The sequence below is a fragment of the Aulonocara stuartgranti genome (assembly GCF_965226115.1).
Source record: "Aulonocara stuartgranti genome assembly, chromosome: 23".
Lineage (NCBI taxonomy): Eukaryota > Metazoa > Chordata > Actinopteri > Cichliformes > Cichlidae > Aulonocara > Aulonocara stuartgranti.
Genome location: NC_138958.1, coordinates 19,637,113 through 19,648,413, shown reverse-complemented (window position 1 = coordinate 19,648,413; position 11,301 = coordinate 19,637,113). Strand labels below are relative to the sequence as shown.

The following is an 11,301-nucleotide window of genomic DNA, read 5'->3' as shown; positions in this document are numbered from 1 at the left end:
TCTGTTGGTTTGGCTTTTCTTCCTTTGACTCATGTTGTCAAAGTTAACATTCAGTCGTCCAGAGCCACCACTAAAGTCCTGTAAATAAAATGATGCTGCATGTGGTTTAAAACTCAAGAATAAATCTTTCAGGGGATGAAATGTATTTCACAGAGCTCAAACATGTTTATCAATGTGACTGAAAGGAAGCACATTGAGTTGACATTTTGCTGACTGCATTAATGATCTGATTGATTGGTCTGAAAGCTGCAGCAGATTGACGTGAAGAGACTAAAGGATTCGTGCAGGTTTGGTTGGTGGTTAGAAAGTGATGGTACAAACACGCGAGCCTCATTCTTCACACACTGACCACACAATTAACATGGTGGTGATTATCAGTGAGTCTGAGCTGCTGTTACACCTGCCTGTGAAGGCCCAGCACACCTCACCCATTAAACAGAGCTTGGTTACTTGAAATATTTATATATGTATGTGCACTACAGACACTGTAGTATGACTAAAACTGATTCACATCTAGAGTGGAGCCGTCTGAGAGGCTCAACATGGTCTAATGGACAGATTTAGACAAAGAACTTAGACTCAAAGCAGGCTATCAGAGGGGAAAGGAGCAGCACCACACTTAACACTTACCCTGCTACACATAAATGTCCCCCATTATGAGTTTGACTTGAAGTATTGGCTTCAGAATGTGCCTAAATTAAAAGGACTTTACATGCAAAATGTCCATAAGGGTTTATGTTCAAAGATTGAATGGGGAATATTTGTGTTTGTATGAATGTTTTATTTGTTAAATCGTAATGTTGAAAATCATGTATTATACTTGTGTTTGTCTGTAATTAATGTGAGGTTAATACAGATAAACTAATAACATAAAACATGAGGAGCTTGCTCTGTTGTGCAGTTACTGGTAAAACCAGCAGAGGGGGCTGAGCGGTTGTCATCGTGAGGGAGAGGTTTCCCTCTTCCTGTTGTGATAAAAGAGAGAAAGACGAGCGGAGTTCTGGTTTTGGTCCCTCAGTCTCAGATGGATTATGGCTCCCAGGAGGATGGAAACCAAACCGGCGATCTTCTGCCTGAAGACGCTGCTGCTGCTCTACTCCTTCATCTTCTGGGTAAGAAAACCTGTTCTTCATGTCTTATTTTAACTTCAGCTAAATCCTGTCTCACAATCAGATCCAAGAGCTCAACGGGTTTGTTTAAAACATGTTTAAACTGCTGAAATGTCATTGAAATCCTCAGACTGAAATAGTTTGAATAGGTGTAAATTTGATCAATTTTAGAATAAGCTGCATTAATTAAACATGCAGGTGAGTAGATAAAAACTTCAACAATTTATCTATTTTTAAAGTGGACAAAGTCAAAGGTCATAGGATCGGTAATTATCTGGATTCTGAGGAATGAGTAGGATGAAGCCAGAGCTCTGACACCAACCTGAAAATGAAGACATGGACCTCCGGAGAGGGCACTGCTGAAACAACACCTGATAACAGGAAGCAGTCATGTCAGTAGAGCTGATCAGAATATTCTTTCTGTCTCTTTCAGGCTCAGGTCTGGTTGTCTTAGTCCAGCTCCTGTTTTGTTTCATAATCAACAGTCTGTATTTCCTAACCATCTTTAATTTGTTGTTGTTAGTTTGTCCAACTTTTCACTCAACCTTTATTTTCTAGGCCTGATCAGTTGCTCAGTCCTATTTCTTATTATTGTTCACTAGTTTGTTTGTTTGTTTTTTTCCTGGTCCCAGTTATTTCCTTTCTCAATACATTGCCCTGTTGATTAGCAGCCTAGACGTGGTTGTTTATTGTTAGTTGCTTTCCACTGTAACCCATACAGCTATATTGCCCTAGACTGATTTTTTTAAACCATTCAGGTGGCTGTGTACCATTGATTGTTACCTAATGGATTATGCTAGTTACTTTCTAGTCCTCAGTTATGTTTCTTCCCAGTTGTCCTAACAAGGCCTGAATTCTGGTGCTAATTTTAGTCCAGTCCCATTTACAGTCTAGTCTGGGCTGCTACCTGTTCCTCATTACAATCTTCTCCCAGCTGTTGTCTTTTTTTTTACACAGTCCTGTTTGCAGCCCTCTGTGTAGTTTCTATCTCAGTTTGTTGATTACTCTGAGTTGATGTTTTCTAGTTGCTTGTTGCCTAGGCCGCCTTGATGCCGATGACCTAGGTTTTTCAAAGAGTCTGGCCATATCATTGCTGCAGCAGTTGACTAACACTACTATCTAGCCAGTCCACATTGTTTCCTTTTTAGCTAACTGTTGCCTAAAAAACCCAGATTGTTGACTTGTCTGGTTTCTCGTCTTGTAATGCCTAAAGTTGCCATACCCTGTTGTTGAGGAGGATTCATTGTTTTGTATTCCTGATTGTTTACTTCACTGCTGTTTTTTACGGATTGTTGCCTTGTTTGAATTGTTTGCCCAATCCTGCAAATTGGGCTACATTTGTTTTTTGACTTTTCATTTATGCTGTTAGTTTTATAGGTGATAAACATTTTCTTGTCATTGTTGTTGCTTCCTATTTATCCTAACAAGGCCTACTTTCTGTTAAGAGTTTAGAGTATCCCTACTTGTTGCCTACAGTAGTCCTGTTTTTCCCCATTTTGTTTCCTATCCCTAATTTCTAAGCAGTCTGTCCTGTGGTTTTCTATTGCCTAAATCTGCTTAATCTACTTGTCATGAAAACAATGGTTGTGGCTGCAACAACTGATTGTTGCCTACCTCTGGCTGTATCCTAACATTGCTGGTAAGCCCCAGTTATTGACTGGTCTGTGTTGTTGTCATATAGAGTTTAAGTCACTTGGCCGTGGTTAATGCCTAGAGATTTGGGAGCCCAAATCATGATCTTGTCCAGGTTGTTGCCTTGTCCTGGTAGTTGCCTAGCCATTTTTATTGCTGTTCTTTCTATTGCAGTCCAGTTAGCTGTATTGCCCAAGATATTGCCCCAGCTTTAGCTGTTGCTTAGACTGAGTTCATTGAGTTCAGCTTCTTTTCCAGTCTTGGTTGCTATTGGATTTTTAGCATCTGATCATTGTCAGGTCCTTCCTATTGCAGTGGCCCATTTGTCCTAATGAGGACTGTGTTTTGTGTGGTCTTAGAGATCTAACCAATAGCACAGACTAACTTCCTCTTGCTCTGAATGAGATTTCAGTGTTGGAGAGACTGTTTTCTCTCGATGGACGCTGACTGTAGTTCAGTCTGTCAGAAAAATTTTACCTGCTGAGTATTAAATTTAATTTAATTATCATTAAATTAATATTTAATATTGACCTTATCTGATCTATTTCTTTTCCAGATTCAAACGTTAGTCTTTCATAACAGATTTTACAACAAAATAATCTAGTGCAGAATCATGTGAGTCACATTTTACTATAAATGCCATTGTCTTTGTTGCTGGCACAAAGTAAATGATAAAGATATCGAACATTATTTCCCGCTCCATTTATTGTTGAAGTGAATCAGATTTTTTTTTTAATCTTCCCAGACACAATCTGTTGTCTGCTGCACAAACACAAACTCCCACTTTTATCCCGAATCAAACCAACCTGACGTGACTCCAGCTGACAGACGGCTTTCTTGTCATCTGCGGAGTGTTTCAACATCCCAGCATGACTCCTTTTGAAACGCTCATACAGGCGCAGCAGGCAGCCCGGCACGACCGGGAGTCAAAATCAAATGCCTCCTTCATTTATCTCCTGCCAGCAGCCAGTGCCTTTTCTCCTCTTTCATCCTGTGTCGGTCTTACTCCCAAATCTGATCAGGCGTCCTCATAAACCACCTGAACAAGACATAGTATCCAGATAGAGAGCTGGCTCATCAGAAAAATTAGTTATAAATCATGAAACTGATATTTGCATGAGAGGTCCTCAAGAGAATTTACAGTGATTTTCAAAACAAGGGAATTTCACCTTGTTAGAACCTTTTAAACAAACCTTTTAATAAATATGTCAGGTGATTTTGTTTGTACACTGTGCTCAAATATTGTTATATTTTTAGTTTGAAAGGCTGAAATCAGATCCACGGACTCATGTAGCATAGAGAAAAATTAAGAACCAAACTGCAAGAAGAAGAAGAAGAACTGCAGATTTGAATCACATTTCATATGTTTTTTGTTTTTATTTATTTATTTTTATAATTACCAGTTTTGACAAGGAGGCTGGTATTGAGAGTTGGTGATGGTGGCCCGGGTGCTTTTAAGTGCTTTGGTAATTATTTTTTATTGATTTTTATGATGTCTGTGGACAGTTGACTTCAAAATAAAGGCTGAGATTGGTGTTGGGAATGATGTGACCTATGGACGCCTACCCTCCTCCCATTATGCCCCACAATCTTTTTCTTTTAAACACAAATATATTTAAATATATTTGTATCATTATAGAAACCTGGTCTATAAACACAAACCTACCACCTACTCTAGTAATCTCAGTGTCCATCTTGTACTACATCTACTGACAACCATTCATCCAATCCACTCTGACTGGGTGGAGCACACATTTCCACAGTGGTGTTTTTTGGGAATGTTTTTGAGGACATTCCCTGACATTAGTGCACTCTGAAACCTCTTTGCTGCTAAATTTAACTGTCACAACTAAGTGCCGAACCGTAAAATGGATGCAATTATTATTGAAGACATCCGATGAGCTACCCCGGAGCACAACGAGTGAATTAAACTGGAGTGAAAACACCACTGCAGACATTATGAGTTTGTCAGAGTTACTTTTGCTCTTCTTCTGTGTGCTCTGACTGTGTCTGCAGCTGCTGAGCTAAATTCTTTCAGCTGGTTTCAGCTGTATGTAGCATCCAGTTTGTCATGGGGATGCTGGTCCAGCTTCTTTTCCCATCTGTTTGTCACTTTGTCACTTCACTGTCAGAGTCTGCAGAGACATGTGGTGCTTAATTACAGTCCCAGCTTCTGTGTGCGGTTCAACACGTCTGCTGCACAGCTTTAACTTCTTTTGCAGATTAAACTTTTGCAATAAGAATGATTTCTTTTGACTGGACAGAAAACATTTAACTTGCTTTACGTACCAACTGTATAAAACTAAAACGCCTTTATGCTTCCTTATGAATGAATGATGAGTTTATAAGGGATCTGTGGTCATATGAGGTTCATGTCTTCATCAGCTGTTTGTGAACACTAAAGTTTTTGTTGATTTTTATTTTTTATCATGGCTATGTAGTCTTTTCACTAAATTACTAAATAAATAAATAAGAAGTCTACGTCTTTTTTTGTCTCATATTATAATAAATTATTCAATCCCCAACCAAGTAAAATGATAAAAACAGCCCAGGTCATTACCAAAATTATTTGTTACTCTTTTTCTACACTTGCACATCAGTGATTTGTCTCTAATTTGAAATTGTACTGTATAACTGTATATTTAAATGCTGCTTTTGTCCAGTTCTTCAAAATAGCCACTAAATATAGCAACAGGCATATCATCATAAAAATGATGTTAGCTAACATAACATATATATTTTAAAAAGAGAGAAATTCGCACTAATAAACCATCTACCAAAATGTTAGTGGGTTATTTTGTTTTTTTTTAATAGAGCAGTTAATACAATGAACTGAAATAGATTAAAATGCAAATTACAATCAATCAATGTAGAGTTTTTAAGTTTTTCTTTTCTTTTTCTTTTACACTCATTTTTTAAACACTCCTTCAGGTGACAGGGGTGGTCCTGCTGGTGGTGGGGTTATGGTGGAAGTTCATGTTGGGTCCCTACATGTTGCTGATCTCTAGCAGCCCTTCCAGTGCTCCCTACGTCCTCACTGGCACCGGCGCTGCCATTGCCCTGTTCGGACTGTTCGGCTGTTTTGCCACCTGTAGGGGGCGTCCTTGGATGTTAAAACTGGTGGGTCTTCCAGCTTACTCGGAATTTGTTAACAAATGTCTGACTAAACCTTTTATGAGGTTTTTTTTTATGTGACTAAAGGTTTCAAAATTAAAAAATCTCTGCTAACTAATACATCTATCAAGTTTTTAGGTTTAATGACCAGTTAACTTGCTCATTCCGTATGGTGTGACTCCTTGTCCAACCTCATGACCTTTGATCTCTCCTCAGTACGCAGTGTTTCTGTCTCTGGTCTTCATGACTGAACTCATTGCTGGGATCTCTGGATTTGTCTTTCGTCATGAGGTCAAAACACACTTGAGAGTTTTCAGAATACCTTCAAAAAACACAGCTGCTCATTCTGACCAATATCTGTCTGTGTTTGCATGTTTAGATTAAAGGGACATTCCTCACTGCCTACAGTGCAGCAGTGATGAGATACGACGGACGAGATGACAGGAGTGTGGCAGTGGATGGTGTCCAACGCAGAGTAGGTGTTTTCCATGATCCACTCATTAATGTTTCGTAAGTAGTATATTGGAAACTAAAAAGTTACCTCTAAACTTGCCAAGTATCTTAATAAAAGAAGCAACTTTTGGGTGGTCCCTTATTCACAAAGGGTCACCATGGGAGGAAGTGGCACGTTTTATGCTGGTTGCCCTTCCTGACATAACCCCAAAGGATTTTGTGTCCTCTACTGAGACCAAACCAGGGATCTTTTACTTGTCAAGTTAAAGTCCAAACTGCTAGTCTATGGAGCATTTTACCTTATTACCAACGCCTACATTTGTTCTTTCTTTTGGGTGTTCCTCAGGGTCATATTGTTGGTCTCTTATAGTTTTAACTTTTAAACAACCCTCTGTGGCATTAATTTTATTTTATTTCTTTAGAGAGCAAATATTTCACTTTACTTCTTGCAAGCCTGTCGGTCCCTATTCATGGATCAGTCAACAAAGTTGTCCTCCCCTTGTTTTACTAAAGGCAATAAGGGGTACCAAAAATGTCAGTGTCACTGTTATATATACATACACACACACATATACACACTCCTGTGGTAGCAATCAAATATATTTCAAATATTGATGCACATGTTTTATTAATGCAGTTATTCAAACATATAAAAATGATATAACTACTTTTATTTTATTAAACATGTCTCATGTCATTAAAGAACTTCTGAGCCCCGCAGGGGACATGGGAGGAAAAAAAATTAAGACGGACTTTTGCGAGATCTCGCAAAACTATCTTGGGATCTCGCAAAAGTTTTAGCCGCATTCTTCCCGTTAGCTCGAAGCTAACGGGAGGTCGAGACCTACTACAGCCGGGAGGAACACTGCTTTCCCGGCACATCGTGTCTCGACCTCCCGGTCGGCTTCGAGCCGGCGTCCGAAGAATGCGGCTAAAAGTTTTGCGAGATCTCGCAAAAGTCCGTCTTAATTTTTTTTTCTCCCATGTCCCCTGCGGGGCTCCGTAAAGAATAAAGATTTTAAGGGTTGGTGTGATAACTAAATATGCAGTCTGCATGAGGACAATAACATACAATAGAGATAATTAATTTCCTAATTAAAAAAAACAAACAAAAAGAAGCAAAAGGAACAATGTCAGAGACTTCATAGGCAGAGAAACTTGCTGATATGTCCAGCGTTCTTTTATGCAGATTTTACACTGATGACGTCTTTCACACATTCAGAAACAAACATGATGAGATGTTGAAAAGTGGTGATTTGGTTGTCTCTGTTTCTTCAGTTACACTGCTGTGGAGTTTATAATTACACCAGCTGGTTCAGCAGTGTGTATTTTCCCATCAGTGGGATTCCTACCAGCTGTTGTGTTCATGTCTCTGACTGCAATGAAGCAGACCTGAAGAACACCACTCTGGCAGCACAGAAGGTCTACAAAGAGGTCAGGAAGGCACAAATAATACATGAAGAAAATTCAGTTCCCAAAAGTTTTCATTTGCATTTGCTTTTTTGTGGAGATTATTAAGATTATTATAATTATTAAGTCTAACAACCACAATTATGCTAAGTGGTCACATGATGGTGATCCATCAGTCTGTATTTACTGCAAATCACTTTACCCTGTCTCCGCAGGGTTGCTATGAGCTGGTTGTGTCCTTCATAGAGAGCAACATGGGAATCATTGCTGGAGTTACCTTTGGTATTGCCTTCTCTCAGGTACTAAACATGGCCTTTGGAATCTATAGGAGACAATAGGAGACAGTGACACTGAAGCAGAAATAAAATCCATCTCTCTGTGTTTTTTAGCTGGTCGGTGTAACTCTGGCCTGCTGCTTGTCTCACTTCATTAACAGCAACCAGTACGAGATGATCTAACAGGTAATCCACACGTCCCCGGCACTAACCTATCACTTTCTGATGGACACTAACTAACCAACCAAGGTGTAGCGTAACTAACCAAAGCTACACTTAACCCACCTGAAAGTGAGATCTAACAAAAAAAGTATCCTAAACTAGAGTGTTTATGCATAGGAAAAAATATAATAGGAATGTGTGCATAAAGCATAAAACACAGCTTTGGTAAGAAAGTACTTACCAGTAGAAAAAGGCTATATAAGTCGCAAATCTAGATCTTAACCTACTTCTAACTCATATCTACCTTACTTCAAACCTACATGTAGACCTTGAACTAAACCTAACTTACATCAAACACAGAGAACCTAGCCCAAATCTACACTTAAAACTACCCCAAACCTAGAGATACACAACCAATGCAAGTCTAGATCTTGACCTAAATCAAGCCTAACTAATACAAACTGAGACCTTCACCTATACAAAACATTAACCTTTACCCAACCTATATAACCTTTCACAATCCTACATCTATCCTGACCTACCTCAATCTACCATCTACCCCAAGACTATACCTTAAACCTACTCCTAACCTAAACTACACCTTACCTGCGGGGATAGCTGGGGCCAGGGATAGCTCAGTAGGTAGAGTGGTTGCCCCATGATCGGAAGGTCGGGGGTTTGACTCCACTGAACGGCTACCCTGAGGTACCGTCCCTACACACTGCTCCCCGGGTGCTGCATTGGTGGCTGCCCACTGCTTCACTGGGTGAATGAGTTAAATGCAGAGGAGTAAATTCCCCATGGGGACTAGCACATACACATTATGACATTATTATTATTATTATTATTATTATTATTATTATTATTATTATTATTATTATTATTATTATTATCTCAAACCAAGCTAAAACCTAAAGCTACACCTAGCCTACCCCAAGACTCAACATTAAACTTACTCCCAACCTAACTCCAACCTCATAACTATATTTGATGTACCCCCAATATAGACCTACACCTAACTTACACTAAAGCTGAACACACCCAACTTTAATCTAAAGTTTACCTGACCACATTCTCAACTCTTTAAGTGAATGTAAAACAAGCATGTGCTGTTGTTTACCTCCATCTCCTTTGTCTGTGTTTTCTTTTGCAGGAAAGTGAATAAGATGTACATCACCATGGAAACCTTAGGAAAAACACACACATACAAACACTGTTAGCATTCCTCTTGTATTTATTTTGTGTCTTGCTGTGAAATACTGAAAATTGACCCCTTTGTGTTCTCTCTCTTTGTGTTGTTAGGATCTTTCTTTGTATGTGTGTCAGGCTCAGGTCCTGAAAAAACCTGTTGTCAGTAACAATCATATTCAGAAAGCCCTCTTAGGGGCACCAGAACACTTGAAAGGCTTTCACATTTTTAGGTTAAAGTTGAAATTTGATTCTGTGGCAGTGTGCTGTGTTTGAAAGATGTGTTGTTCATGTTTCATATTCTGTGTACTGTGATGTGACAGATTTTATATTTCTGTTTTCTGAATGACAAACTCACTGATAACTATTTGAGACATGCAATGTTTTCAACAAAATAAAGGAGGCTGCGTGTTGTGTCGATAAATCCAACATAAGAAAACCTTACATGTAACTTTACCTTGACATAATAGCATCACACAGTTGCTGCAGCTTTGTCAGCTCCACATCCATGTGAATCCATCCACAAGAATCTCCTGTTTACCCACATCCCCAAAGGTGCTCCATTAGATTGAGGATATGGTGTCTGTGGAGGCCAGTGGAGTACAGAGAACTCACTGTCAGGTTCAAGAAATCACTTTGAGATATAGTTTTGTGACATGGTGCGTTTTCCTAATGGAAGAATTATTAGGATAGTTAACAATACATAGGTAGACTGTGGCTTTTAAACAATGCTCAGCAAGAAAATATCCATCACACCTTTACACCAGAAAAAAACTAAACCACTGATACAAAGCTGGAGAGACCCTTTCTTGCATGTCATTCATCAAATTGTAAACCCACCATCTGAATACTAAAGCTGCCATCTTCTTGAGCTATTTTGTCTTAGAGAGCAATCATATGTTCAGAGTCGCTTAAATCAACTTTCTTTTCCCTTCTCATGCTCACTTTGAACTTCAGCAGGTTGTCTTGATTATTTTATACATGCCTAAATGCATTAGTGCCATGTGATTGGCTGATAAGATATTTGTGTTAATAAGAAGCTGACAAGTATACCTACTGCTGTTTGGCATTATTTAAAAAAAAGAGCATCCTGGTAATAAACTAAAATACACAGTGAAACTAAATACTTTATGGCTGGGGAAGAATTCAGTCGTAATATAATGTGGAGCCAGACGGGGGCAATGTTTTACACATCCATCCATTAGAGACAGACCACCATAATCACACATAACACACAATTTAGGATCACCAGTTAAGCTAGCATGCATGTTTTAGAACTGACTGTGGGGAACCAGAATTCCCTGAGTGGATCCATGCAAACACGTTAGAACATGTGAAATAATCTTTAAAATAGTCATTTGTGGAAATGAAAACAACAGCATGAGATTGTGAAAACCTTCCTTATATGGAATCAGAAACTTCTAGTGAGTTTTAAAAGTTGTAATATTTTAAATTAAATTTGTAATGAACATTTAGTAACATCATCCTTGACTCCTTTGAAATATAATCTAGTCTGATTTATAATCATTATCATTATATATATTATTTGATCTATATCTTTTGATTTATTTGAGCTACCTTACTAAGTCCTGATGTACTAAATAAAGGACATCTTGGGCTTTCCGTTGATATCTGATGTGTTTGGGTGGTCTCTGTTACCTCCAAATAGGAAGGAAATCACAAAAAACGTTTCATGGGAAGATTCTTTTTTTCCTGGGTTCTCAGGAGGATATTGATGTTTATTTGTTTGTTCATACAAAAGTAACATTTATTTCTCCCCAAAGAGGGGGGACAAGGTTGCATCAGTCAAAACGTGACAAACAATATAAAATAAAACAAAGTCTTAATAATATATTTAAATTTTAATGTAACTACTGTTTTCGTTGTAAACCTTAAATGTAAATAAATATATTATTTCCAAAGCTTTATTTTTATTCAAGTCAGTTTATAAACAATGC

The 11,301-nt window shown here is 38.4% G+C and overlaps 1 protein-coding gene across 1 annotated transcript; it reads left to right on the top strand.

Moving 5' to 3' along the window:
- The first annotated feature begins 946 nt into the window (after window positions 1–946).
- On the top strand, window positions 947–9,905 carry LOC309700809 (tetraspanin-7-like). Its single transcript, XM_082524639.1, has 8 exons — window positions 947–1,112; window positions 5,673–5,861; window positions 6,072–6,146; window positions 6,235–6,330; window positions 7,587–7,742; window positions 7,934–8,017; window positions 8,108–8,179; window positions 9,309–9,905. Exons 1-7 carry the CDS (start codon window positions 1,032–1,034, stop codon window positions 8,174–8,176), a joined length of 750 nt encoding a protein of 249 aa, XP_082380765.1. The 5' UTR covers window positions 947–1,031; the 3' UTR covers window positions 8,177–8,179; window positions 9,309–9,905.
- Window positions 9,906–11,301: the final 1,396 nt, after the last annotated feature.

Coding starts and splice junctions, on each gene's coding strand:
- LOC309700809 (XM_082524639.1), top strand. CDS start 1,032: ATGGCTCCCAGGAGGATGGAAACCAAACCGGCGATCTTCTGCCTGAAG. Junction 5,862..6,071: donor GTCCTTGGATGTTAAAACTG/GTGGGTCTTCCA, acceptor ATCTCTCCTCAG/TACGCAGTGTTTCTGTCTCT. Junction 6,331..7,586: donor TGGATGGTGTCCAACGCAGA/GTAGGTGTTTTC, acceptor CTGTTTCTTCAG/TTACACTGCTGTGGAGTTTA.